Genomic DNA, 23,316 nt, shown 5'->3' with positions numbered 1-23,316 from the left:
TAGTGCCCCAATGTTTAGGGTGGGTCTTGCAGTGCAGGTGGCTGGGACCGGGGACGACCATCTGAAATCAGGAGAGGACAGAGCCCTAAGTGTGCCCTCTGTCATCTCTATCATCAGGACCACCAGTCACCTGCGAGGCACAGCGGACAGACATCCTGACGGCAAGCTGTGTCAGCGGCTATCGGCTCGTCCCATATTTAACCTGATGACTTACATATGATGGGGGCTGCGTCCTGTTAACAAGTCTTCGAAACGTGTTCAGTCCGTCCACGGAATTGCTTCCTAAGCTGAATATTCAGCAGGTTTCTCACTAGGGGCAATGGCTTGTACTCAGGAAGACACAATTTCTGTACAAAAACAGAGGCAATCCATTTCATAAAGTCTCACGTCACTTCTCGTGATAGAAAGCACTTCTGCCTCTGCCATTTGAAAGAAGAGAAGGTAAAACACAGAAGGTCTACATTACCTTACAGCTGAAATCCATCCATGAATACGGAAAAGCGGGGAGAAAGGGAGGGAGGTCCAGAGAGGAAATAGAATAATAATAAGCGAGTAATGGGTACCGATCTGAGAAACATGCCAGGAGTTTGGTTACAATAAATAAGAAAAGCAGAAGTAGATTTGAAACATTCGTTTCCCTTTATTAGCTCAGTGAGGCTGATGTGTACTGCACATTTAAAAAAATCACAGGAATTTTCATACAATGAATAAAACCACAACAATACATGTAGAATCGGCAGGTGGAAAAAGGAAAAAAAAAAAAGAAAAAGAAAAAAAAAAGCCCGGCAAGGGCTGAACTAATCGCTCACTTACCCTCTTCAGCATAGTTCAACCAACAGTGTTACACTTTCACCTACAAATCTTAAAGTAGCTCCATCAAATCAGCAGTTCACATTATTGAAAATGTCTGTCACATAGGTACAAATTTAGAATCATCACATTATATTACATGGCTATTCTAGGTCATCTATAGATCAGGTCTTAGACTACAGTGATTGAAGTTCTCGTTACAGCCATCGAAAAAGGACACATAATCATTACCTACTGTAAGCTCACATCTAAAGGCATGAAAAGGTTTCCTTTTTTCAACTGACCCAACCACACACCCCAATAGTGCAAAGTTCCCTCTCTGCTGCTTTGAATGTTGACAGCCCAACCGCGTTGTTCTCGGAGTCGTTTAGCAAAAATTGATTTGGTTGCACTGGAAGAATTATTCTGCTACATCTCTTTAAAAAAAAAAAGGAAGGAAAAAAAAAAAGCCCACATCTCTAAAGCACCGGTTCGGTTCCCAAAACTGTAGATGTGGTACTTACCACAGCAAGAAGGCAATGGCCCGCGGTCATCTAAAAATCCTACAGATCTATGCTGAAATTTGCCTCCAGTGATGATGGTGTGCATGTGTTCATTGGAAAGATTCTCTCCAAAAAAAATTACAAATAAAAGTAAGAGGAACACAGTTTACGTTTTGATGGCCTACCCACAGGGTCTGCATAAGATACAAAAAGCTCTACTCGGACGGTTTAGTGATTCTCTTTTTTGCACTAATTTTAGATGTAATTTGAAGTCCGTGGAGGAAAACTATCTTCATGGTGACAATATTTGTCAGGCCAGAGTGGGGATAAATTAAGCCTCAACGTGAAATCTGTAGTGTTGTCTTTTTGAAAAGTAAGAAAAGAAACCAAATATTTGACTCATGTCAACAATCCAGGGCAAAAAGGAGAATGTATTTAAAATTGGATCACAAAAATTTAAAGGCAAAATAGAGAACGCATCTGGTCCTTGAACACATAATATGATTTACTAAATATTGATTTCTTAAAAATAATTTATTGCTCTTAATAGTCTTTTTTTTATTATTATTATTCTACAACAGAAGATACTCAAAATTCCGAAAGAAAGACTGTAAACTTTAGTTTGGCGTTCACACAGAGTTAAAATATCTGCATTTAACCTACAGAACAACAAGAATTAGGCGGATTAAAGATGTGTTACTGCCGTAACGCAGAACCTGTGAACAAGTTCTTTGATTTCATATTTTTTTTTTATTGCTTTCTATCTACTTAGAAATAAGAAGCCAAAAAATCAAGCAAGCATCCGACAGGACAGACAGTGGATTCACTCAGAACACAATATGCTGGTGATAAATGAATACAGCTATCAAAATTAGCTGCATTGGCCTGGGGGTGAAATCCGTTCTCTAAGATTGTGTTGGGCGAGAGAAAGGAAAAGAACGATTAAGTAGTAGGTGTATCACATCTTCCAGAAAAGTCATGTCGGCAAAACTGTAATCGAATCTCAATTTAGAAACTTGAATACACACTCCAAACTTTCCTGACTTCCTTTCCAGGGGCTCCGCACTCAGATGAAATCCTGATGCTCAAAATGGAGGTTTTTCTGAAGTTTTTATTGAATTTAGCAGAAGCAATGTCATCAAGAACAACATCATGGTCACGTGAGAGGCCAAGCTAGTGCAAGTAGAAACACCGCTTCTGCAAAAGCTGAATTTTCCAAATGAAACATTTCAACTGCAACCTGACAGTCGCCATGCATCCTAGGTAGAAAATTTCCACTGGCTTTATTATTTTCATCCCCTCATAATTTATAATAAATAGGCTATCTGCAACTGATAAATATGTCTCTTTAGTAAACAAAGGAATGAAACATCAGTATTTATACAGGATGCGTAACTGTAAAAAATACAGATAAATACCATCATCATACTCTGCCAAGGGAAAGAGATACTGGCTTCAAGAATAGTCTTCAGACACACATTAATTATTGTAAAAATCATACTGTAATTATTACCTCAGCATTTTGTATCAAATTAAAATCACAAAAATTAAAACGAAACAGCATTTTAAAAAGATTTCTGACCTCTAGTTTCAAAACTACTGTTGATAGAGAAAATAAAAACATTTCTTAATGGTTACCCATTGAGAGACTTTACATAAAATCATGATATCTCCTAGAAAAATTTTAGATGAGAAAATTTCATTCCCCTAACAAATCCAGTGTATAAAACTTCAAAGGAAAACAAGCAACAAGAAAATGTGGAAAAATATCGCGTAAGTGGTTAATACCTTTGGGGGGGGGGGCTGGGGTATTTCTTGACAAGATGCTCAGATTGACGCTCACGTAAGAAGGGATGGATGTGAGTAAAGCATCATTTTGTTGTTGCACTTGACGGACACACACACTGTCTTTTTTGTTTTTTACAATCAAATATATATAAGCAGTAAGTTCAGCTTCTAAATATGTTAGTGTACAATAATTGTATCACCTCATAATTACATTTGAATATTCTTGATTAAGAAAAATTTAGCAGTTTTGAAAAGAAGGCTGCATTTACAGTGCATAGCTGTAACAAAAAAGAACATCGTTGTATAGTATGCACACAAAATAAAAATACTCCATTTAACATCTGTAAATACTTCACTACATCAGAGAATGTAGCAATGACACTATCTGAACACATACCAGAGAGTTCTACCCAACTCTCCTCAGTAATGTAACACCGTGCCCGCTCCTCAGAAAGAACCACTGAATAAGCCGCGCGCTCGACCATTTACAAGGCTTTTGAGATTTGCAGTGGAAGATCAACATGTGGGACATTTACATGGGTGTCAGGATAGAGGATGAACTACAGAAACTTCAAAATGTTAGGAAAGTTTAGCATTCTGGCGCCCGCAGTATCCTCTCCCACCCAGACTCCATGGCAAAAGGAAAAAGAGAAGAAAAAGAAAGAGAGGGAGAAAGGAGGAGGGAGAGAGGAGAGACAGGGGAGGGGACGGGGAGAGAGAGAGAGAAAGAGAGAGAGAGAAAGGATATTAGTTCTACCGAAACTGTGGTTTCTTCGGGATTGTCAGATAACCATTACATTACGAGAGAAAGCTTGCTTCAAGTTGATTTTGCACTTTCTTAAAAAACAGAGTACGGAGGTTGATGCCCAGACATCGGTGGCTGTCATTTTAGGGTGGTTTGTGGTCGGTTGGTTAGTTTGCTTTCCTTTTGAATTTATGCATTTTTTTTTTCTTTTTGAATAGAGTATGAACATTTTGAAGTTCTAGGTTTTACGTGCGTCTTCATGGAACTGCTGCCATTTGAAGCGATTCGCCCGGGCACACTCTGGTCACGTGCCCCCAGTCCCCACCTGTACACACAGACTTCCCCCACACCAGCCGTGCGCATGCGCGCACACCCACGCCCATACACCCGCACCCACGCACACACCCGCGCGCGCAAACACACACACACACACACACACACACACTCCGTCACCAAGAGACTCCAGGGAAAGCAAAGTTGACACCCATGAATAAACGTGCTTACTGGATATCCTTCCTGTCTCTTGCCTCTTCAGCAGCTGTGTTCATGTAAACCATTGTTGTTGTTGTTCTTGTTGTATTGTTGTTGTTTTGTTTTGTTTTTATACAGAGAGTGTACAGTAGGAGAAATTCCTAAGTATGACTTGCAATAGTCAGTTAGGGAAGGACGCGCTGTCCCGTGAGGTATTCACCGTCCCTCTGTCATCTTCAGCCAGGGAACATGTTACCTGCGCAAGCTTCTCTGAGCTTCTTTCAGTAAACTATCAAAATCCAGAGAGTCATACTTGCTCTTGGTGGAAGCAGGGTCAAAGTCATCTGAGTTTGAATCTGCAAGAAACCCAAGCTAGGTTAGAGACACCCTTTGCCAAGTGTCATTAACTCAATCATCCAATTCAAGATTACCTGATTCAAACACAACTTGTCCAGTTAAAAAAAATATACCCAACTTTTGTCGGTATATCTATATCTATATCTAGATCTAGATAGATACATTGCCATAAATATCAATATTGATATTAATTGATATAAATATAATTGACATCAACATCAATATTGATGTAAATTTACATAAGTACATATTTGCAGAGGGTATATACACCCAATATTTTATCGGCATACTATTGATACATATATATAATTTACATAATAATTTATGAATAATATATCAGTATACTTATACTTTATTGGCATGCTATTGATACATATATATAATTCACATAATAATTTATGAATAATATATCAGTATACTTATGAATTTATATATATATATAATTATATATAATACATAAAAATAAGTATTTAAAATACACATATATTTGCAGAGGGTAAGGGGTGGGAAGCATTCAAAACACTCATTTATTGACTCATTTTAGTCTTAAACAATCCTAGGAGATAACCAGAACAAACTTAGTATTTCTATTCAATAGCAACACATTCAATCAATATACTTTAAGAAAAACCATGTCCTGCCCCCTCTCTGGCATGTTAAATGACTTACCCAACGTTCCTCGACAACTTAGGTGGACAGGTAAGAGTAGAAGCTGGAATTAATTTCCCTATCCAACAGGATGGATTTCACAGAGCATAAAAGCCAGGAGAGTGGGCAGGAGGGAGAATCATTAGAATTTCACCCATTCGCCACCTGACTGCTCCCCTTTGAGGCAGGAGGGACATATGATCCATTGATCTATTCCAGTACCTTGGGGAAACCCCAGCAATAGTGGCACAAATTATGCCCACATGAGAAGGTTCAGGGAAACACTTCAGGTCCAGAGAAGGTAAAGTCAACCTCTTTACCCAAGAATACGAGAGGAAAAATTCACAGGTAAGAATAAAACCACGGCCTTCTTTGAATTCCTACACTAGTCCAAGTCCGCTTTTGTGAAGAGTTCCACATACTTCACATAGCCCTTAACAAAACTGTCATGTTCCAGCAGCAATGGGTGTGAAATGAAATTCTGATTCTAAATATTTCTGATTTTCCTCCACTGACATTTATAAAAAAGTCAGATATTTCTTGCCGGTCTTGCAAACGAGGAAAAGGTATCTTGGAGACAGAATAGGAAGCCTCTTGGCAAATGAACTCATTCATTTGAAAGCACTTATTTGCAGGGAAAACAAGACCTCTCTGGGAAACATTAACAATCCTACTAAAATATGAACCCTTGTATGTTTTATCCAGAATAAGTTACAAAATAGAAATGTCCGAAGTGACAGAGAGTGTAAGAGTAGATAATGTGGAGGCATACTCATTGACCTCACAAGCTGTTCTGCTGAAAAGGTTGCAATCCCTCAAGCTCTCCAGTACCAGGCTGATTTCCCCTCCTCGCTTCGAGCTCCTTTAACCATCTCAGACTTAAAGGCAAGGAAATTCCTTCACTTTTGTTTTTCCTTTCATTCTTACCATCCCTTGTATTTACTGACGTTTGGTCAATCCAGTTTTTCCAGGTAAGAACAGCAATTGCAGTCAGCCTCAGACATAAAAGAAAGGGGAAAAAACAGCCAATCGCTCCCCACTGAAATCTCCAGGAGTCAATTCTTAAATCACACTGGCTCCCACCCTTCTCTTCATAGCCTGATGAGCAGTTGGCTCGTATCACTAAAGCCTCACGACCAGCGGTTGTTCCAAAGTCTTTCTTGTAGAAACACACACACACACACACACACACATACACACACACACACATGAAGTCCCGCTCGTGGCTTGACATTAACTTGAAATCAGAATTCCACTTGCATTACAAATAAAGTTAGACGAGCTCCCTGATGGCCGGACTCTGTGGCATTAAGGTCATCACTGAAACATCAAGAGCACACATACATATCTTTCCTGAAGGAAATTCTGAGAAGACTTAAGATATCTTAACTTTGGGTCACTCTACATCAAACCCAGAGTTTCAGGGTTTCCATATTTTCGTTAGCAAAAGATGCTTCGAAACCGTGGCTCTCAAGAGTTTCTTCACTATGAAACATGCTGGCTGGTATTCACATAGATGGAATCACTTATACGGGCATACTATGTCACACTACGGGCATCCGCAAACTCTTTGTCGTCGCATGAATACAGAACGTGGTTGGGGCGCCTGGGTGGCGCAGTCGGTTAAGCGTCCGACTTCAGCCAGGTCACGATCTCGCGGTCCGGGAGTTCGAGCCCCGCGTCGGGCTCTGGGCTGATGGCTCAGAGCCTGGAGCCTGTTTCCGATTCTGTGTCTCCCTCTCTCTCTGCCCCTCCCCCGTTCATGCTCTGTCTCTCTCTGTCCCAAAAATAAATAAACGTTGAAAAAAAAAATTAAAAAAAATAAAAAATAAAAAAAAAATACAGAACGTGGTTAGGTACAATTCCTGAGAAAATAACATCGACAACACCTCTTTCTTGCCACTAAAGAAGGATGTCGCAACACAACTAAGACATAATAAAAGTTTTACGGGAATAACCCCAAAGCCACTCTAGTTATTAAAAATGAATAAGTTGTTACAAATAATGATACCGTATAAATAGAAACACATCATGTTACAACGGTATTCCTACCGCCTAGAAAACTTTTGGCACAAAGGAGGTACTAAAATGAATATTTTTTGAATGAATGTATTAATCTTGAATGCCAGCATACTAAAAAAAAAAAAAGTGGTTGAAAATATTTGTGTTGGGATCTTGGGATGATTTACCAATTAATGCCAAGGGTATATATAAAGTTATGGATATATTCAAGATGCTGATAATGTAATACATTTTTTGAGTTAATAATTTGTGATGGATATGTTATTTATTTTATTTTTCTTAGTATAAGTTTTATGCGATAACTAATTCCTGATGAGCAAATTATTATATTCCTTTTTATACCTTTTTTTTAATGTTTATTCTTGAGAGAGACAGAGACAGAGTGCGAGCAGGGCAGGGGCAGAAAGAGAGGGAGACACAGAATCTGAAGCAGGCTCCGAGCTGTCAACACAGAGCCCGATGCAGAGCTCGAACTCACGAACAGGGAGCTAGGGACCTGAGCCGTAGTCAGGTGCTCAACCAACTGAGCCACCCGGGCACCCCAAATTATTATATTCTTAATACTGACCCATCCTTCTCTTCTGGTCTTACAGTCCTAATTTAATTTCTATCTTTCCTCTTCAAGAGTTTTCATCGAGGTCTTTCAGAAAGATCCATCTGTTTACAAGACAGTAAACAGACAGACTCACAGATTACAGATTCATGGAAACCAGGCCTAAATCCTGGCTTGACCTCGGTAACTTTGATTGTCCCTTTAAACTCTTGAGTCTCACTTATAAAAGTGGCTCATGATATTAACTTGGAATCATTACACTGTGCACTAATAGCATTGTGGTAATCACTAGGTGGCCTCCATAGCAGAGGGACAGGATGTGTGAGCTAACTTGGCTTGGGGAGCAAATAAAAACAGAAAAAAAAAACTGGTTAAATCTACCTAAAATGATAGGTCACTTTACTCCTGGTAAAATTAATCTATATCACATCATTTTCACTAACTCTGGACACACATATGAGCTCCCGATCCCTCCAAGTGTCCAGTCTGGTCTCATGTTCACCAAATTCACCGGACGTTCCCTGAAGCATTGCACCGAACATCTTCAGGGGACAAAAACAAGACACATATGAATGTCATTCAGTTCCGAAGCTGATCCCTGACGCTGACGCTTTCATTTTAAAATAACTTGAAATTACAGAGGCGCCTGGGTGGCTCATTCGGCTAAACGACCCACTTCAGCTCAGGTCATGATCTCGCGGTCAGTGGGTTTGAGCCCCGAGTCAGGCTCTGCGCTGACAGCTTGCAGCCTGGAGCCTGGTTCAGATTCTGTGTCTCCCTCTATGCCCCTCCCCCACTCACACTCACACTCTGTCTCTGTCTCTGTCTCTGTCTCTCTCTCTTTCAAAAATAAACATTAAAAAAATAAAATAACTGGTATTTCTAACTTCTCATGACCATCATTTATAATCACAATCATAGCTTCTATTTATTGAGCACCTACTTTCTGCCAGACACCGTGCTAACAGCTTCACACAGACACTGTGCTAACAGCTTCACAAACATTTATTTAATCTCTGCAACAACATTATGGAGTGGTTTACAAATGAAGGACTGGAAGCAGAGGAAGTGTAATTGTTTGTTCAAGGTCAGAATTTAAGTCAGGTTTCAAAACCAGGTCTGTAAGATTCCAAAGCCAGGGGTCTTTCCACTACAGAGCAACTACGCTCCAATCGACTACCCTTCGTGAAATTGTAGGGCTTGAGGGAATTGGAAAAAGCCATGCTGCTACAATACACATCAAACCTACTTTTCACAGAATACAGAGCCAGCTTAGCGACGGCAAAGTTTCTATTGCTGCTGGCTAGACAGAGAGATAACAAGAGGGGAAACATTCTTCTTAGAAATATTTCAGGGAGGCTCCGGTTCAATTTGGAAATACCATCCAATCCTCCCTCTACCAGTGATGAATCGTGATTTAAAGGCCCCTCTAGGTAGCTTATTTTAAACTCTAGATGTTTTGAAAGACTGGAAACACCCTGGCCTTCATCACTGAAGAAAATAAGTCAAATCAACTTAAGACTTCAATCCGTCTTGACTGTTTTTATCAGCCAACATTTGAACAAATGACTTGCCACCTTTTATATTTTCATCCCTAGGCCTCTATCTCTCTGACAGTCAGCTGCCTCTCCCCTGCTTCATACTATCTATTTAGCCTGTGAAGTGAATTATAGCATATTCCCCCCCGAACAATGCACACCACCTATATCAATTACTTTAGGAAGACATCACTTCGGTGGAAGGGAGGAAAAAAAATCCCCGTATTTGGTATTCATTTCTTTCTTTATACCAAGCCAAAGCAAGTGCAGACAGATACAGAGTAATGCTTCGGAAGAGGTTTCTATGTTAATTTTATGATTATTGTTACAAATTGATTTAAATAATTATGTCACATGCACAAGACATTTGCCATTTTCCTTCCTTCATTCCTTCATCTAAGAATTTAAAGGCTTACAATACACACATTAAATAGGGACCGACATGCAAAGGCACCGAATTAAAATGGAGAAGAAAATTAAGATGTCCATTTTGGCATTATTTATAATGCCAAAAAATTGACAATTAAATGAATGTTTAGCTGTAATGGAATGATTAAATATAATGGTACTCACCTAACACAATACAGTGCAACCATTCAAATAAGTTGATAAATTATTTTGAATCCCATGAATCACAGTGGAAAATGAACTTCTATAGTATTAACTGAGAAAAGTAGAATTTAAAGCTTTATAAATCTATATGATGTGACCTCAACTGTAAGAAATTAGACATTCTGAGACAAAACACTGGACTGCAAATCACACAGCAGACCTTTAGGTGATGTGCTGATAGGTGATAGGACTATTTTTCTTAGTACTTTTTTATATTTCCCAAATGTTACCCCTTGAGTCTGTATAACTTTTGTAACAGGAAAAATGAATACTTAGAAATGCTTCAGTTTCCTTATCTGTCAAAGGGAGATGACAGTAACAATAGCCACCTTCTAAGATTGTTCTGTAGTAATTAAATAAGAAAATGCTTGCAGAGCCCCGGGCACAGTGCCTAGCATCTGGAAACACTAAAAACAGAACAGGGTTGTTGTTTTTTTCCCCTCTCCTTTTGTTTTAAAGAAAGTATAGTGTGATTTAGCATATGAAATTATATTTTCTCTTCTCAAGGTGTAATTTGTAGAATATGTCTTAACATTTTTAAGAGTTTGTAGGACAATAAGGAAAAAAGAACCAGACTTTTGCATATTCTGTTCCACGAGCCAATGATGATAATGCTAAGGTTTATACAAAAGGAGTCACACGGCAAACCTACACAATAAAGACACACACACACACACACACACACACACACACACACAACATAAGCGCTTGCTAACATACACATACGCAAATAGCCCAGACTTTCAGCATTTGAGAAGATACTCCAAAGAACTCACTTCTGCCCTTTGTTTCCAAAACCTAAGCCCCTTGCTTCTGAGAATGGCCCAGATGATAAAAAATTAGAAATAAGATAAAATATGTATTCAAATATCCCCCCTAGCAAAATAAAATGATGGCCCAACCCAATATGCCTATGGTTTACATCTGCTTCCATTTTTGAGCCTTACATTATGGATTCCTCATTCCATGTACAATAAAATCCATACCTAGGTCTGCATAGTTAGACTTGAAAAATTGCTTGCGTCCACAAAAGTACAGCTCGAAGTCAGTTTCATTCGACCTGCGCAAAGTGTATCCATTTTCAAGAGCAGCAAAAGCATCACAGGTATAACGGTAGGTAATGAAACCATAGCTGTCTCTGGAACAGACAAAGAAGAGAGGATCAAAGCTGGTGAGGAAGGATTAACATATATGCCTGTAACCCTTCCTTACTTCGGGAGACTTCGCTGGTGCCAACGTCTCAACCGCTGCATCCATTTATCAGTGTGATTGTCCTGTCAAGCAGCTAAATACTTATTTCTGGGACAGGAAATCTCAACTAGAAAGATTAATAAATAGGGATAAAAGAAAATAAATAAGGTTCTGAACTCAACATGTCATCTGTCAAAGCATTCCCATCCTAGTAATCTTACGGCCATAATTTTTTACATATGTCAGCCTCTAAACAAGAAATAATCTTGAAGATTCTTACCCATCATCCCGCAGATTTACTGTGCACTCCTCAATTTCACCAAAAACTTCAAAACGGTCCCTCAGTTCCGTCCGTGTTGTGTCAGGTCTGATTTTACCAACGTAAATCACACGGCGTTCTTCCTGGGGAAGGGGTGGGGGGGAGCAAGGAGAGACTTTTGCCAGTTCTGGAGATAGGAAGGAAGTTACATCTCTAGAAACATTCATACATGTATGCTCATGCGCACCAAGAACCCACGGAGCATGCCAGCGAAAGCAAAACATACACTAAAACTGAATGAGGGACAACACGTGACCCCAGTTTTCGTGTCCATTTCTCCAGTACTGCTCTTTCTCCCGCGCACCCTACCCTGGATCTCACTCTTCTGCTTTTGCTCTCCAGCTCTGTTCTTCTCTCAAGTGAGCGTCTATGTATTACAAAAGAAATACGGGCAATGCAATCTTTTTATCTCTGGACAGCTGGAAGATACCGGTTAAATATTTTAACACCTGTGACGTGATTATTCATCTTCCAAATTGGTAAGAAACTGACCTGGCTTGCAAAACTGTTTAACTTCTCATTTAACTCAGGATTCGAATAATGAGATGTACAAATTTAGACATCCCTCGAAACAACGATTCTTAAACTCCAGTATAAATAAAAATTACCTGGGGTGCTTATTAAAAATGCAAATTATTGGGGTTTATCCTGGCTATATTAAAAAAATTAGAAAGTACGATTCAACAATCTTCATTTTTAATAAGCACACCCCAGTGATTCTGATGCAGGTGGTCCAAAGACAATAATATGAAAATACAGTCTTAAAATGTAGGCTATTTTAAGCCATGGGTCTCTGCAGAATAAGAGCTATAAAAGAAGCTATAAATTTCACTTTAGCAATGAATCTTATTTTAGGAACAGACTAGAAGGGTGTGGCCTAATTTTCAGAAGTGGAGTCAATATCATCATAATCTGAAAGTCATCAGCAATTTATAGCCTACAAAATATGGGAATAATATCTTACAGCCCAGGGATGGACTCCTTTTTCAGGAAACAGTAAAAAACACTTCTCAGTGTAAGAAGCAATCCTGTATTTGTCGTTCCAAGAAGACAAGGCCAAAGGTGATGATGTCCCTCAAAACCAAGGCAAGGTTTTTCGAGAACATAGGGCGTCAATGGAAAGAATGTGCTTACCAACTCGTCTATATGCCTACTGAGAACAAACAAGAAAGAAGTGAACTTATAGGTTGCAAGCTTTAAGTTAGATGGGAGCCAAGATTAGGAAACACACAGGACTAAGGCATGGATTCAGCTTGCCGAAGAGTTTCCTCCAGATGTACCGAGGGTGTCCTGTCTCGGATGAGGTACAAAGTAATCTGCGCTTATGGCAAAGAGATACTCTATGTTATTCCCTGCATGTCTTTCCTTTTCATATGCCCAGTATTTAGCAAAGGGCCTGGCAAAGAGTGAAAACTCAGTAAGCGCTTGTGAAACGTAACTGAGCAATTTACAGACTAGAGTCTCCTAGGTGATCCGATCATCCGTTCATCATCTTCTTTTACCACAGGCAACACTCATATTTCTGTTTTGATAAGAGAAGTTCCTCGGAGACTCAGATGCAAATAGCCAACTGTCTATCTGACATCTCGAGCTGGATGTCCCCTGAGCACTTCAAACTAGACCATTACCCAAACCCAGCGCTCCAGTTCCACCCTCCCCCCAGTAGGTCTCTCTCCAATGGTCTTAATGTCAGTGCAGTTAATGTCATCTAGCCAAGATTCAGGACAAAAACCTGAGCGCCTTCCTCGATTCTTCCCTTTTAGTCCCCTCTATACATCCAATCATTCATTGGCTCTGTTGATTTTACCTCCTAAATACCTGTCTGGTCTGTCTCTCTTACTCGATCTCCTCTAAACCGAGGTGCCAGCGTCTCTTTGTGGATTAGCATAACAGTCTCTTAACTTGGATCCTGGGTCTATATTTATTCTCCTCCAATCTATTCTTTCACTTCAATCGGAATAATCTTTGCTAAGGGAACAGGAATCTGATCATGTCAATTACTGTCTAAAACATTTCAATGGCCTCACACAACTTTTAAGGAAAGACCTAAATCATTAACAGGACCCACGAGGCCTTGCGTGGTCTAGACTCGTCTCCCTCGTGGGTTTTCTCTCCTACTTCCCACTCATCCCTTTATTTTCCAGCCACCTTGAGCTACTCGGTCCCTAGTATATACTGTGCTCCTTTCCTTCCCCAAGGCCTTTGCACAAGCTGTTCCCTTGCTCCTTATAATAGCCTCCCCACACTGTCTCCTCCTCCTCTTCTCCGATGTACACGTACTGTCTAAAATTACACCGAACTCAACAATCATTTCCTTTCTGAGACTTGAGATGAGGTCAGGTTTCCTATCATTTGTTCTTATAGTACACTATTTCTCTTTCAGAGTTTGATGACCAATTGCAATTAAATAATTAATAATTAACTCGTTGTTTCATGTCTGTTTCCCCCTACAATCTGCATCTGTCCGATTGACAACTGTATGTTAAGGGTACTTGAAACCTCACAGAGTCTAAATGAATATTTGTTGAAAAATCAATCAATCACCAGTCAGTTAATCAATTTCAACACTTACCCTTACACCCTTCATTGCATCAAAGAGGCTGAAGGGTAATCCTTACTCCCTGAGACTCTCTAAGAAAATGGAGAATGAAAGCCAGGTTTGATGCCTAGTCATAGGAAAGACCTTGCCAAGGTAGTTAAGCTGAGTGAATTGACAAAGGTTTCCATGATTTGTTTTTACAGGTTTAAGTGGAAGAAGTGTGGAGTAACTACATGTTTGCAGAGCTCTCACTCCTAAAAATCACTTCTGAAAATCCGAGGTGGGCCTCCACTGAAACACTCAGTAAAACACAATTCCCTTGACAACAGCTATCAGGCCTAAATGATTGACCGGGTGAAGTCCCACAAACAGAATGGAGTGCCTGATTCACTTCCATGTAGATTGTATGTCTCAACTGAAGGCTGTAATTGTGTTGTTCCAGACCACCCAGCACATCCTGGAAATCAATAAATATAAATGGATGATGAGACTCATCCTGGGGCAGTGTTGTACACTGGAGTAAGGGACTCATAACACCACATTCCATTCTATTTACAGCCAGCTCTAGCCAAACAGCCAAATGTGATGGGACTGTTACCTAAACTTTCTGGCGCCTGCTTGCATGGGTGTTACTTTTTTTTTTTTTTTTAATAGGCCTTTTTTAGGAAGGTTACTACTGTATAAAGAAAAAGGAGGGGGAAAGGCAGAAGAGAGAGAAAGAAATTGAACCATCACAAAGAAATTGCTCAACTACCATTATGGGAATACACACAGCCTACGTATTCAAGGAAATTTGAAGTTAAAGCTAAAATCGACCATATGCACGTCCATATGCAAACATATTGGGACAGTCTCTGAATTGCTTCTTTATACAAAACTGTATGCAACAACGATCCCACAAAGAAGATAAACCAGAGGACCTTTTTGGATACTGATACATTCTGCAGTAAAAAGAAGACACAATCTAGATGGGAAAAAACAGAAACCCAAAGGGCTGGTGCACAATCACTTAAATTACCTATTTGTCTATCATCTCCTTTTATGAAACACAGGAATGGAACCACGTCTTGCTTCCTTACAAAGATCAGAGATTGAATACATGCTGAAATTCTCATTTTAGAAAATGATTAGAGTGCTTGGTTTTCCTAGTGCTAAAAATGAAACTAAAAGGCATCTGAAGGTCTAAAAGCAAAGACAAAAATCTTTCCAAGATTGGCCAAAATGTCTAGCAAAGAACCGATTATTTTTAACATGTTGCAGTTTTATTAGGCAGATGAATAGATTCCATATCTTTAAAAAACCTTAACATTTGCAGCCAATTTTTCAAGACATTAATTTCTAAACAGGAGATGAAAGGAAAAGAAATCAAAATGCTTAATAACATTTTCAACTTCTTAAAGGCTTGGAGGAACTCTAAACCTTTGGAAAAAGCTCCTTGAAAAATGATTTTCGGACCAGTTTTCACTATTGAGGAGGATGGAACATTTATCAAATATCTTTTAGCTTCAATTTTCACAAAAGCTAGTTTGCTGATGGTGTGGATAACAAAATTGAAGATTTATATTGCATTAACAGGGATAGTAAATCATCATTATATCAAAATGCAGGGGGGGGGGGAATACAGGGAAAAAAACTGACTGAAATTAACTGACTTTGCATGATCAAAATCTTTATCAAAAAGAGAATAGAGCCTCTCGGGTAGCTGGGGAAACATACAATGGCTGCAGTCAAATAATAAGCTAGTTTTGGTAAAAGGGGTTTGACTAAGAGAAAGGGAATTTAGCAGGGAGGTTAACATTTATTGAATTCTAATATATGCCAAGCACTGTGCTTGATGCTTCTTTATGGGTTATCTCCCTAAAATGCTTTGCAACACCAGGTAACAACAAGGAACAGCCTGACAGAATTTAGATTTTGATTCTCAGAACTCTTAGCCTACATTTCCAAGTCAGGATAATATAAAAATTCTTTTTCCTATGTTAAGGAAGCTGCATGTCAACTTCAGCCACAAAAGACTCATGTTCATTTCCAGATTAGCTACCAACTGACTTCCTCAGAAATTTCAAAGATATTACAAATACTGTATGTGAGGTGTATGGATAAAATCTATGCCCTCTAGGCTGAATGGTACAGTGAGGTCCTCCATCTAAAAGACAAGGTGAGGGGGTGGATGGCTGTGAAAAGGCACATATGGACAGAAAGAAATGCCAAACCTTGACAAAAGTCAAATTGTGTTTTTTCGCTCTCTTTCCCTTCATATTGATTATAATAATACTCTTAGGGAAGAAACAAAACTACAGTACTCAGTTTTCCAAAGTTACTTGCAGTTAAGTACTACCCAGGAATATTCTTCTAAGCCTAAATTTGGACCAGGGTGAATAAATCCAGGATAGTCTACGCACGAGCCAGTATGCAAGTAAACACACGGATAAGGCAGACAGCATGGAAACTGAGAGGATGGAGGACAGCTTTCAGTAAAACTGATAATTTCTAAATAGTGAGGTTCAACTCACAATAGAACATGTATTCTAACCTACATGAAGTATCTCTTGAAAAAGGCTTGGATAGAAAACTATTTTCTCCAAAAATTCTAACTATGAGAAATTACACACACACACAATTTTTTTTTTTCCCATTTGGAAGAAGCTGATAATTATCCATGATGAAGCACTGTTCCTGACTCCTGGGCTGCATACTGACGAATGGAAGGGAGAAATGAAATGGCTTAGTCATTGCCCAGGCACATCTGGTTTGGGTTTCAAGCACTGAGCCGTATCATAATGTGTACATTTACCCTTTAAATGAACATCCCATTATCATGTTTTCTGGCAGAAAATTTTACTGACTGCAAATGAGTGGGACTTAGAACTCTACGAGAAATTAGGGCAGTGACAGTTTAGACATTAAGTGCCAAACTCTGGCTTGCAAAGTTCCGATTAACCTAAATTACTGCAAGGCTGAGAAAGACAGGGTGACGTGGTTCTTGAGAAAGAATTTAGGTGGAAAGTGGAGGAAAGGAACAATCAGAACGGTGGCAATGGTCAACCCCAATATAAGATTCTGTGTTAGTAACTACTGACTATTAGACCTCTCTTAACTCTCTGATTTGCTGCATCCAGGTTGGTCTGGATAAAGACTTTTAGATGCATAAGCAATGACAAAAGTTTATACAGACCTCCTAAACCGTCTCCTTACGGAACTCAAAATAAAAGCAATATAGACAGCAAGCCAAAGGCGGCAAAGACCCCTTTAATTTTGTAAAATATCAGTCATTCGATGATTTAACATTTTTTTCATTTCCTTTCTGGGCCTCTGCTTTGCTAGTCCTCTAATTATATGATTGATCTGAATTAATAGATAACCCAACATTGCGCCCTAGATATTCTAAACAAAATTTACTACTTATTCATTACGTCAAGGGTTTCTCAAAAATATGAATGGAAATCACCTACCCAACCAAGTTAAGAGGACTGCCCTAGTTCCTTTAGCTGTTTCACGAATGACCTCTCAAGCTGATCCAGTCAAATGAGTCAAAGCTCATCACATGTATCTCTGTGCCCAAGTCCATTAAAATACATTTTGCAAATGCACTGTGGCACAAGAAAGTAAATCATCTTGATGAAGGAAAGCAATCAGAAAATCTTCCTATGGTAAACTCATTAAGAAATTCCACTATGCCTTCAAGATAGCCTTCACAATCTTTGTCATGTCTTACAGGACACTTTAAGGATCTCGCTTCCATCGAGCCCTCCAGTACCGATTCTGTTCCCCAGTGTTCTGGTTAAATGACTAGCAGTTTCTCAGCATACCTTGCTCTTGTCTAGGGACTTACTGTGACCTATAGCTTCTGCCTAGAACAGCAGTGCCCACTAAAAACATAATGCAGCTTATGCAAGCTTAAATTTTCTAGGAGGCACATGTTAAAAAGCAAAAAGAAACAGAAAATTTAGTTTTAATAATGTATTTTGTTTAGCTCAATATGTCCAAAACATTATCATTTCAATTTGCCATTGATATGAAAAGTATTAATCAGGCATTTTACCCTCTTCTTTTGAACTAAATCTTCAACAGCCAATCACATTTATAGTGCATCTTAATTCAGTGTGGCGAGTGGCTGCCATATTGGAAAGCACAGGTGTAGAAAACCTTTGCCTTCCTTCTCTTTCGATTTCAGATCAATCTCACCCTCTCCAGGAATGCCCTCCCTCATTCTCAGGTCTAGATGTCCACCCATTTGCCACCAGTACCTTAGGTTACCTTCTGCCATAGCACTGAACATACCTTATTGCTCGTTTGCATATCTTTATCTGCCGGGAGACTTGAAGCTCTCTGGATGTGTGGACCAGGTCTTACCTGATTCTATATCCTAAGCAACTAGCAAATGTTTATCACATAAAGGATCACGAGTTCTCGCTTATGTGAAGCAGAAACAGCATGTCATTGTCCAAGAGGGGGTGAATTTACGAGTTAGTCCCAAATCTTTATATTCAGCTCTCATTATCTATAGTTCGCTGATTACAGAGTAAATAATCCCTATGTCCTAGTTTTTTTTTCCAATCTCCTTTTCCAAAACAAAAACAAAAAAAATCTCAAAGCCAGATGTCTAGTTAATTTATAATGACTCAGTGTAAGCCAACTTGATATTTTTACTATATAAGCCATCTTTCAGAGATGACTGATAAAGACTGTCTTACTCAAAGAATTAACTAAAGAACTGGTCAACATTGGGGACACAAAGAGAAGGCAGAGGGTATCTGCTTTCAGTCTGGGGCTAGTGACCTCGAGGTTGCTTTTGGCACAGGCGTAACTGTGGAATGTAGACCAGCCACACCAATTGATATTTTGGAAAGAGCCAAACTAATGAAAAGACCCCTCTCTCCTTTAGGCACTCTCATTAAGTATCCGGCACTAAATTATCTTCGGAAGGAAAAAAAGAAACACATGCCATTTAGCCACATTTATCTGCACAGCTTTGGTCATAGCGGTGTATTTTGCACAAACGCACGATGAAACCGTTAATCGTTCTCTTCGCTGTGATACTTTTGGGAAGAAACATGAAGGATTTTACAAAATATGGATTTGCAAACACTGAAATAACTCTTTTCCTACACGCTTGCTCAACATGATTCTCTTTTGTAAAGATTCACTGTAATGTGCCATACCAAAAGGCTTTGTAAACTCTATGGCATTATATAAATGTGAGTTATTATAATTATTGAACAGGCTATTAATTAAATACAGCAAAATTAGAAAAATTGAATTTTTAATTTTCATTAGTCTTCTTTAAGTGTTAGCGAATGACACTCTGGCAGCTCTTAATACCACAGCTCATTTGAAAGTTGAGAAAAATGAGCAAAGGTGTTGTAATTTGCACAAGACTTTTGATTCAGTCTTAGGTAGCTTCGACGTTAAATGACAGCAAACACTCTAGACCTTTAGCCTAAGTATTCAATTACTTCTCCCTTCTTTTTCCTCGAGTGCCTGCTATTAACAGGCCTCTCAGTTAACCTTTTCCCTCTGGTTGATAACTGTTGGCCAGTGCTTGATTTTGACCCCATTCGTCAGTTCTTTTAGGTAGTTTTTTCAAGATTTTGTTGATGGTTGTAGGTTTTCTTAAAGGTACAATATAAATCTCACCTTTACAGTTGAAAGTCATTTCCCTAAACCTCGGTTCCCTTATATGCAAGACCTGGGAACAGCTGATCTAACTGAAATGACTCTCAGGAACAACGAAGCACAGACAGGCAGCCACGGCGGACGAAAGCAATGCCACTTCTGATTGATTACTCAAGGCTCCCTGAAGCCCTGAGTTGGGAGAGACCCAAAGTTTCCCCACGGGCTCAGTGGGAAGAGTTCCATAATTGATTAGGAATGTCTGCCATGGGCAAGACTGACAACTGGGGCCAGTGGCTTTCGCCTTCTAAGTTCTGGGTTGAAAAGCAATAGGAGGGAGCTGGGGTAAAATCTACCTACTTGCGAGCAGGTGCTGGGAAGTAGTGACCCGCAGAGAACCAACAAGTTCAACATAGCCTGGATCTTTACATCGAAGTGTCAGTGATGTCTGTATGTCAAGGAGATGCGATGCCTTGCAGTACGTGGTGACGAAATACATAATGGGTTACTGCAAAGTAGCTCATAAGAAATGTGGATGGGTCAACTACCCGGTTAGATGCTGACCCAGCACAAGTAAGAAATGATGACTTTTTAGCAAATCTTCATCTACCGCCTCCTTTAAATCTAACTTGAACCCGGTCCCTTCCCGCACGATCCAATTCTAACGTCTGCAGAAAAGACAAAAGCTAAAAAACCAAACACGGGCACCGCCTCATCTTCCACTCACAAAAGCCGCAGAGGACGGTAAGAAAAACCCATCGTCTGACCCGATGGAGCCAGTCTTTGACTGAATACATCCCTGCCCCCTCCATTTTGGAAAACAAAAGGAGAGAACAGCAACGAGCTGCAAGATGAATGAGGAACGTGAAGTCCGAATAGGAACCTACGCTCATTTACCATGTTGCTTCCCAATAATCTGCGTCGAGAGGGATTGGATGGGGGACGCACCGCTGCTTCAAAGTCAACAGGCTGAATGTTGCATATTCTAACAAAGCCTTCGCTTTAGTTTATTTTCTAGTCTACAAACAAACAAACAAACAAACAAAAAAAAACAGGTGGAAGGGAAGGGAAGGGAAGGGAAGAGAAACCCTCCCTTAAAATGAAAGCGAGCTCCCAGCTGCTTACGATTGCCTTCTGCCTCTGCCTCTCCCTTTGTTTGGCCCTTTCAGACTCCCGCTTCTCATACTCTTTGCGGTATTCTTCCCTCTTCAGCCTTTCGTGCTGATATTCCTCGTAGCTGTCATACCTGAGAAACATAACTTCATCATTAAGTCAACCGTCAACCGCCTCCACTTACCCAAGCAAAACCAATCATGATCGGGGGAGGGGGCAGGGTTCGAGCTACCAGCGCGTCATCTAGAGGAGGGGGTGAGAGGAGCAGAAGGAAAACGACAGGCGCCCTCACCTGGGCCTCCGGCCGTAGGGCGACCCGGAACGTGATCTTGCGCACAGAGGAGAATTCCGGTGCGCGCGGTGTCTGCAGTGGCTCGACTCATAGTAGTAGCAAGATCTGGGAGCGAGAGGAAAAACAGAGAGGGCATTTGCAACCGCCGCTTCACCCCGGTTTACTGGCACGACAGAATAGCCCCCGCAACACCGCGTGACAGAGAGCGGCTTTTTCTTCCTAGCTACTGGTGAGATTTCCCGGTGGCGGTTTGTGATGGTGTAGTCAGCTTAGAGGTCTGGGGAGTGACGTGTGCTTTCCCAGCCTCTCTTATTGATGCTAACGCCGAGCGCCAGTCTGGTACAATGTCAGCTTTATCTCGCGTGGATCTCAACTGTACTGGCACAGGGCAACCCTCCAGGTAATGGAAAAAGTTAGGGGAGCAAGTAGGTTTCTTACAAATTGCTCTCTGTGATCCGACTGGCTCAAGCCACTGTGCTCAAGGCTGACAGATTTAAGATGAGGAGGACTGTCTGTGTGACAACATCCTCGTTAGTTCCAGAGGCACTGGGGATGCGGTGTTGAGGGGCCCGGCTGCCTGTGGGTTGCGAGTGCGTGTTTTGGTTTTGGTTTTTTGGGTTTTTTTTGGTTTTTTTTTGGTTGGTTGGTTGGTTTGTCTGTTTTTTGGACCTGACGCTCTGGGGTGGGTGATGACAAGGTTACCTTGAAGAGGATCTACTGCCTGGGGACCTTGATCTTGACCTGGAATATGGTGATCGGGAACACGACCTGTGTCGAGAAAAGGACCTTGAACGAGAGCGCATCCTTTGGGGTCTTTGAGAAAATAAGGATTTGGGTGGTGACACGGAATCTCTACACGGAGAGTTAAAAGAGGAGCAAGAAGGCGACACATCGAACAACGAATAGGATTGTGTGCCATCCCAAGGGTAGTTCAGTTTATCACTTTCATCTTCACTGTCATCAAACAGGCCATCCATGGCTAGTCCTGAATTTATAAACATAGGTAGTTTGGAGAATTGTTCATTACTGAAATCACTGTCCCTCAGTTCACTGGTCTTGTCTGCTTCGTCGTCAAAAACAGCTTGACTGGGATGACCGAAGTGCTTGTTCAGCTCGGCTCGGATTTCCTGGTCTTGGAGCTGTTTTCTGGTGCTGCAAGGAGAGACCTGCTTGCCCGCCCCCGGAGTCTCTCTCAGGTAGCACTGGTCTGAATCTGTGGAAGAACAAATCTGCCCCTGCCAATCGGAGGGGGCATCTTTATATTCTAGTTGTCTAGAGTCTTGGAGCTCCTGTGATATATTAATGAGTATTTCCGTTTTGGAATTAATCGACTGACAATAGTCATGGTCACCAAACAGCCGTAGGCTGGGCCGCTTGGCCTTCCTTTCCTCGTGTCCACTGGTGAGCACGGAGGTCTTGCTGAGTTGTGCGTACAACTCAGACTGCTCGGGCCCCTTCTTGGTGGAGTTATTGCCTTGGGTGCCAGGAGGCTCACTGTACCTGGGCTTCTTTGATGGAGGAGGTCCCACAGTCTTGCAAGAGGACTTCAGCTTTGGAGAAGTCCTGAAAGGGTTATCTTGGTTGGCTTTGTGAGGAGGAGTAGTGGGCGGAGTTAGGCCTATGGGAAAAAGAAGGAGGGGGGTGGGGAGAGAGACAAGAGATGGAGATCATGTGGTTAAATGCCAGGACAAGTGTTCCTAACTTCTCCAGGGCTTCAGACAATGGCGAGAAAGAAGGTACATGAAATTCATGCAAGACCTGAAAAAGTACCTCTCTCCCTGTAAGCCCCTGTCACCAAGAAAAGACAGATTTCACTACTGGCAGGCGGCAGTGAAATCTGTGATATTTTGTGTTTTAAATGCCAATGCTAACAGACCTGGCTTCCCAGAAAACTCGAACGCCTCCCTACCGGCCTCCACGGGCACCAGGCATTACCCAAGCTCGCATTTCCAAGGGCACCGTGCGTCTGCCTTATGGAACATTAACACAGCACGGCCCAGGGGGATCACAGAATAGCTTTGGTAGCCTTTGCCTGCAAGGAATTCTGAGGAGCACACAAGTGGCTCAGAAAAATTTCCCCAATCGAGGATCACTACCCAAGGAGCCCCAGAACTCGGCAACTTAAAAAAAAAAAAAAAAAAGATGGGATGACAGCAAATGTGGGGCAGGGTGGGAAGAACACAGACAACTTCAAAGGAAGTCCAGTAAAACACGACAGACGAA

General features: G+C 40.7%; 1 protein-coding gene across 3 annotated transcripts in view; it reads right to left on the bottom strand.

The window, feature by feature from the left end:
* Nucleotides 1–616: 616 nt before the first annotated feature.
* The window catches only part of PPARGC1A (PPARG coactivator 1 alpha), a 462,659-nt gene continuing 439,959 nt past the window's right edge, over nucleotides 617–23,316 (bottom strand). For 2 of the 3 annotated variants that reach the window (XM_043572870.1, XM_043572869.1), the window contains exons 8-13: nucleotides 21,796–22,711; nucleotides 21,094–21,198; nucleotides 20,814–20,934; nucleotides 11,498–11,619; nucleotides 11,013–11,164; nucleotides 617–4,652 (exon numbers count right to left, since the gene is read on the bottom strand). In XM_043572870.1, the coding sequence (XP_043428805.1) occupies nucleotides 4,549–4,652; nucleotides 11,013–11,164; nucleotides 11,498–11,619; nucleotides 20,814–20,934; nucleotides 21,094–21,198; nucleotides 21,796–22,711 (1,520 nt within the window). In that variant the 3' untranslated portion in view covers nucleotides 617–4,548. The remainder of the gene's footprint in view (nucleotides 4,653–11,012; nucleotides 11,165–11,497; nucleotides 11,620–20,813; nucleotides 20,935–21,093; nucleotides 21,199–21,795; nucleotides 22,712–23,316) is intronic. The other variant, XM_043572871.1, reaches the window with a different exon arrangement.

The sequence above is a fragment of the Prionailurus bengalensis genome, chromosome B1 (assembly GCF_016509475.1).
Source record: "Prionailurus bengalensis isolate Pbe53 chromosome B1, Fcat_Pben_1.1_paternal_pri, whole genome shotgun sequence".
NCBI classification, from domain to species: domain Eukaryota; kingdom Metazoa; phylum Chordata; class Mammalia; order Carnivora; family Felidae; genus Prionailurus; species Prionailurus bengalensis.
The sequence above is the reverse complement of the archived record's forward strand: the minus strand, read 5'-3'. Positions and strand labels throughout refer to the sequence as shown.